Genomic DNA, 3043 nt, shown 5'->3' on the forward strand with positions numbered 1-3043 from the left:
ATAATTTTTGAATCATGGTAAAGATATTTAATCAACTTCTAGACCATTTTGGAGGGAACATTTTTTTGGAGGGAGTTTGGAATTCTTATGAATTGATAAATGCAGTCAAATATCTACCAAAAACATATGCAATATTATGAAAGTAAAACCTAATTTTAATAACTATTGGATTGGATAGATTGGTATTGTAGCCAAACAAACGAGAATTTATAAGCGTAAAGAAAGATATGAATTAGATTATTGATTCTGATAGATAGTTAATTGTGTTGGAGTAAAATAAAAATATTTGAGGCAAGGGTGTATATTAAACTAAAATACTGTATTGGATATAAATCTAGAATTTATCACAAATGTATAATTGGGTGACTTTGTTGATTGTTTGTTTTTAAATTCCTGAAACACAACTATAAATTAGTTTCGATGAAAACACGCCCAAATGACGATTTCAATAGTAAATGAATTATTGAAAAACTTACAACTTGATAATAAGGAGTCTGAAGAGGGGAGAATTCATTCAATAAGTGGACCTGTAGTTGTTGGAAGAAATATGGCTGGTGTTTCTATGTATGAATTGGTAAATGTTGGTCACAATGGCTTGATGGGTGAAGTTATAAAGATAGAAGGCGATACGGCCACTATTCAGGTCTATGAAGACACATGTGGGCTAGAAATTAATGATATCATAATAAGGACAGGAGCTCCACTTTGTGTAGAATTAGGACCCGGGTTATTTGAAAATCTTTATGATGGAATCCAAAGACCACTCGCTGCAATTAGAAGCCTGACCAATTCGATCTTTATTCCAAAAGGCATTAACATTCAGAGTTTAGATAGAAAAAGATCTTTTTACTTTACACCTCTAATAAAAATAGGTGATAACATTTATGGGGGAGATGTTGTAGGAGTCGTCAAAGAAAATTCTTTAATGGAAATTAAAATACTAGTATCTCCAAAAGTTAAGGGTAAAGTAATCTTTATTGAAGGCCCTGGTGATTATACTGTCGAGGATATCATTGCAGAGGTTGACAATAATGGTAAGATAGAACAGATAAAAATGTATCATAGTTGGCCAGTAAGAACACCTAGACCAGTAAAGGAAAAACTTAAGGCAAAGACACAGTTATTTACTGGGCAAAGAATACTGGATTCACTCTTTCCAATGGTTCAGGGTGGAACTGCTGCTATTCCAGGTGCTTTTGGATGTGGGAAGACAGTAATCTCTCAAAGCTTAAGTAAATATTCCAACTCTGATGTCATTGTCTATGTTGGATGTGGTGAGCGAGGAAATGAGATGTCAGAGGTTTTAATGGATTTTCCCAAGTTGAAAATAGGAAACACAGAGGATAATATTATGAAGAGAACAGTTCTAATTGCAAACACTAGCAATATGCCTGTTGCAGCCAGAGAAGCAAGTATTTATACCGGAATTACGATTTCCGAATACTTTCGTGACCAGGGACTCAACGTGAGCATGATGGCTGATAGCACAAGTAGATGGGCTGAAGCTTTAAGAGAAATTTCGGGCAGACTTGCTGAGATGCCAGCAGATAGTGGATATCCAGCATATTTAAGTGCAAGATTAGCATTGTTTTATGAAAGAGCAGGGCTAGTTAAAACACTCAACGGATCACTTGGATCTGTTTCCATAGTTGGAGCAGTATCGCCACCGGGTGGTGATTTTAGTGATCCTGTCACATCTGCTACATTAAGCATAGTACAGGTCTTCTGGGGATTGGATAAGAAGTTGGCTCAAAGGAAGCACTTTCCATCTGTTGATACAACTGTATCCTACTCAAAATACCTGGATGCCCTAGAGTATGAATCGGAATACAAATCAAATTTACAGATGATACGAGAAATTTTACAATTCGATAGGGAAATTGAGGAGATTGTTCAATTAGTTGGAAGAAATAATCTGTCAGAAACAGAGAAGATGATTTTAGATATGTCAAAAATTATCAAGGAGGACTTCCTACAGCAAAATGGTTACTCTGAATACGATAGAAACTGCCCATTTGTTAAGACTCAATTAATGATTAAGACTATAATTACTTTTTATAAAAATGCAGTTCAAGCTTTGTTGAAAATTTCCTGGAATGAGCTAAAACAACAGACTGAGGAGATTTTATTCAAGTTGTCACAAATGAAATTTATCTTAAATAATAACCGAATGGCTGAATCACTTTCAGAGATTCTTACAGATATAGAGATAGCATTCATAAAGTATAATTGTGCAGAATAAATTTTAAAATAATAAATTCCAAATTTTGAAGGGCAATAAAGTAAAATTGAGGTATAGGTATTTAGCATTAATGTTATTGGTTGAACTAACGCTCATTGCTGTATATTGCCAGACTGTGCTTATCTGAATATATTTCTAATTTTGATTATGTAAATAAATGATATACTGCTCAAAAGAAAATATGATAGTATATACTATTATCCAGTAAATGGATTCTTTTATTCAACAGTGTCTGGAATACTTTTTTAAGATCTTGTATGTAATAAAACTAGTTATATGTCATTCACATCTATTGATTATGCCTAATCAAGCAACATCCCATAGCAGTACAAACTTCTCACGATTGGATTTAATCTTCACATACTATTCATTTTTTAATTGAAGTTCAACAAATATTTGTATATGATCGAACTTATTGGATATATTTGGCCTTATCTTACCTATGAAAACATTGAATGCGAGAAGATGTTGAAATTTAGCCCCAAATGAATAATCCAATACCTACAAAATCGGCTTGTATAATTGGAGCTGGCCCTTCAGGAATATTTTTGTCAAAATTTTTGGCTAAGCGAATGAAAGTAGACATTTTTGAAAAATCGAACAGGATTTTGGGACATTATAACTACTCCACTGATTTTAAACCTGGGCCATTTAACAAAATATTGCAGGATCAAAACATTACTGTTCATCTAAATTCTGAAATTAGAACTTCCCTTCCAAAAGGATACGATACATATATTTTTGCAACTGGTGGAATTCCCAGGAGGTATCTTATTGATAGAGGAAATTCACCCAATGAAA

The 3043-nt window shown here is 33.4% G+C and overlaps 1 protein-coding gene across 1 annotated transcript; it reads left to right on the plus strand.

The window, feature by feature from the left end:
• Nucleotides 1-436: 436 nt before the first annotated feature.
• Nucleotides 437-2242, plus strand: LOC147075342 (uncharacterized). Its single transcript, XM_085942517.1, has one exon. It carries the CDS (start codon nt 437-439, stop codon nt 2240-2242), a length of 1806 nt encoding a protein of 601 aa, XP_085798643.1.
• The last annotated feature ends 801 nt before the right edge of the window (nt 2243-3043 follow it).

The sequence above is a fragment of the Rhyacophila brunnea genome, unplaced genomic scaffold (genome assembly GCF_057557595.1).
Source record: "Rhyacophila brunnea isolate RB1 unplaced genomic scaffold, BYU_Rbru_1.0 scaffold_149, whole genome shotgun sequence".
NCBI classification, from domain to species: domain Eukaryota; kingdom Metazoa; phylum Arthropoda; class Insecta; order Trichoptera; family Rhyacophilidae; genus Rhyacophila; species Rhyacophila brunnea.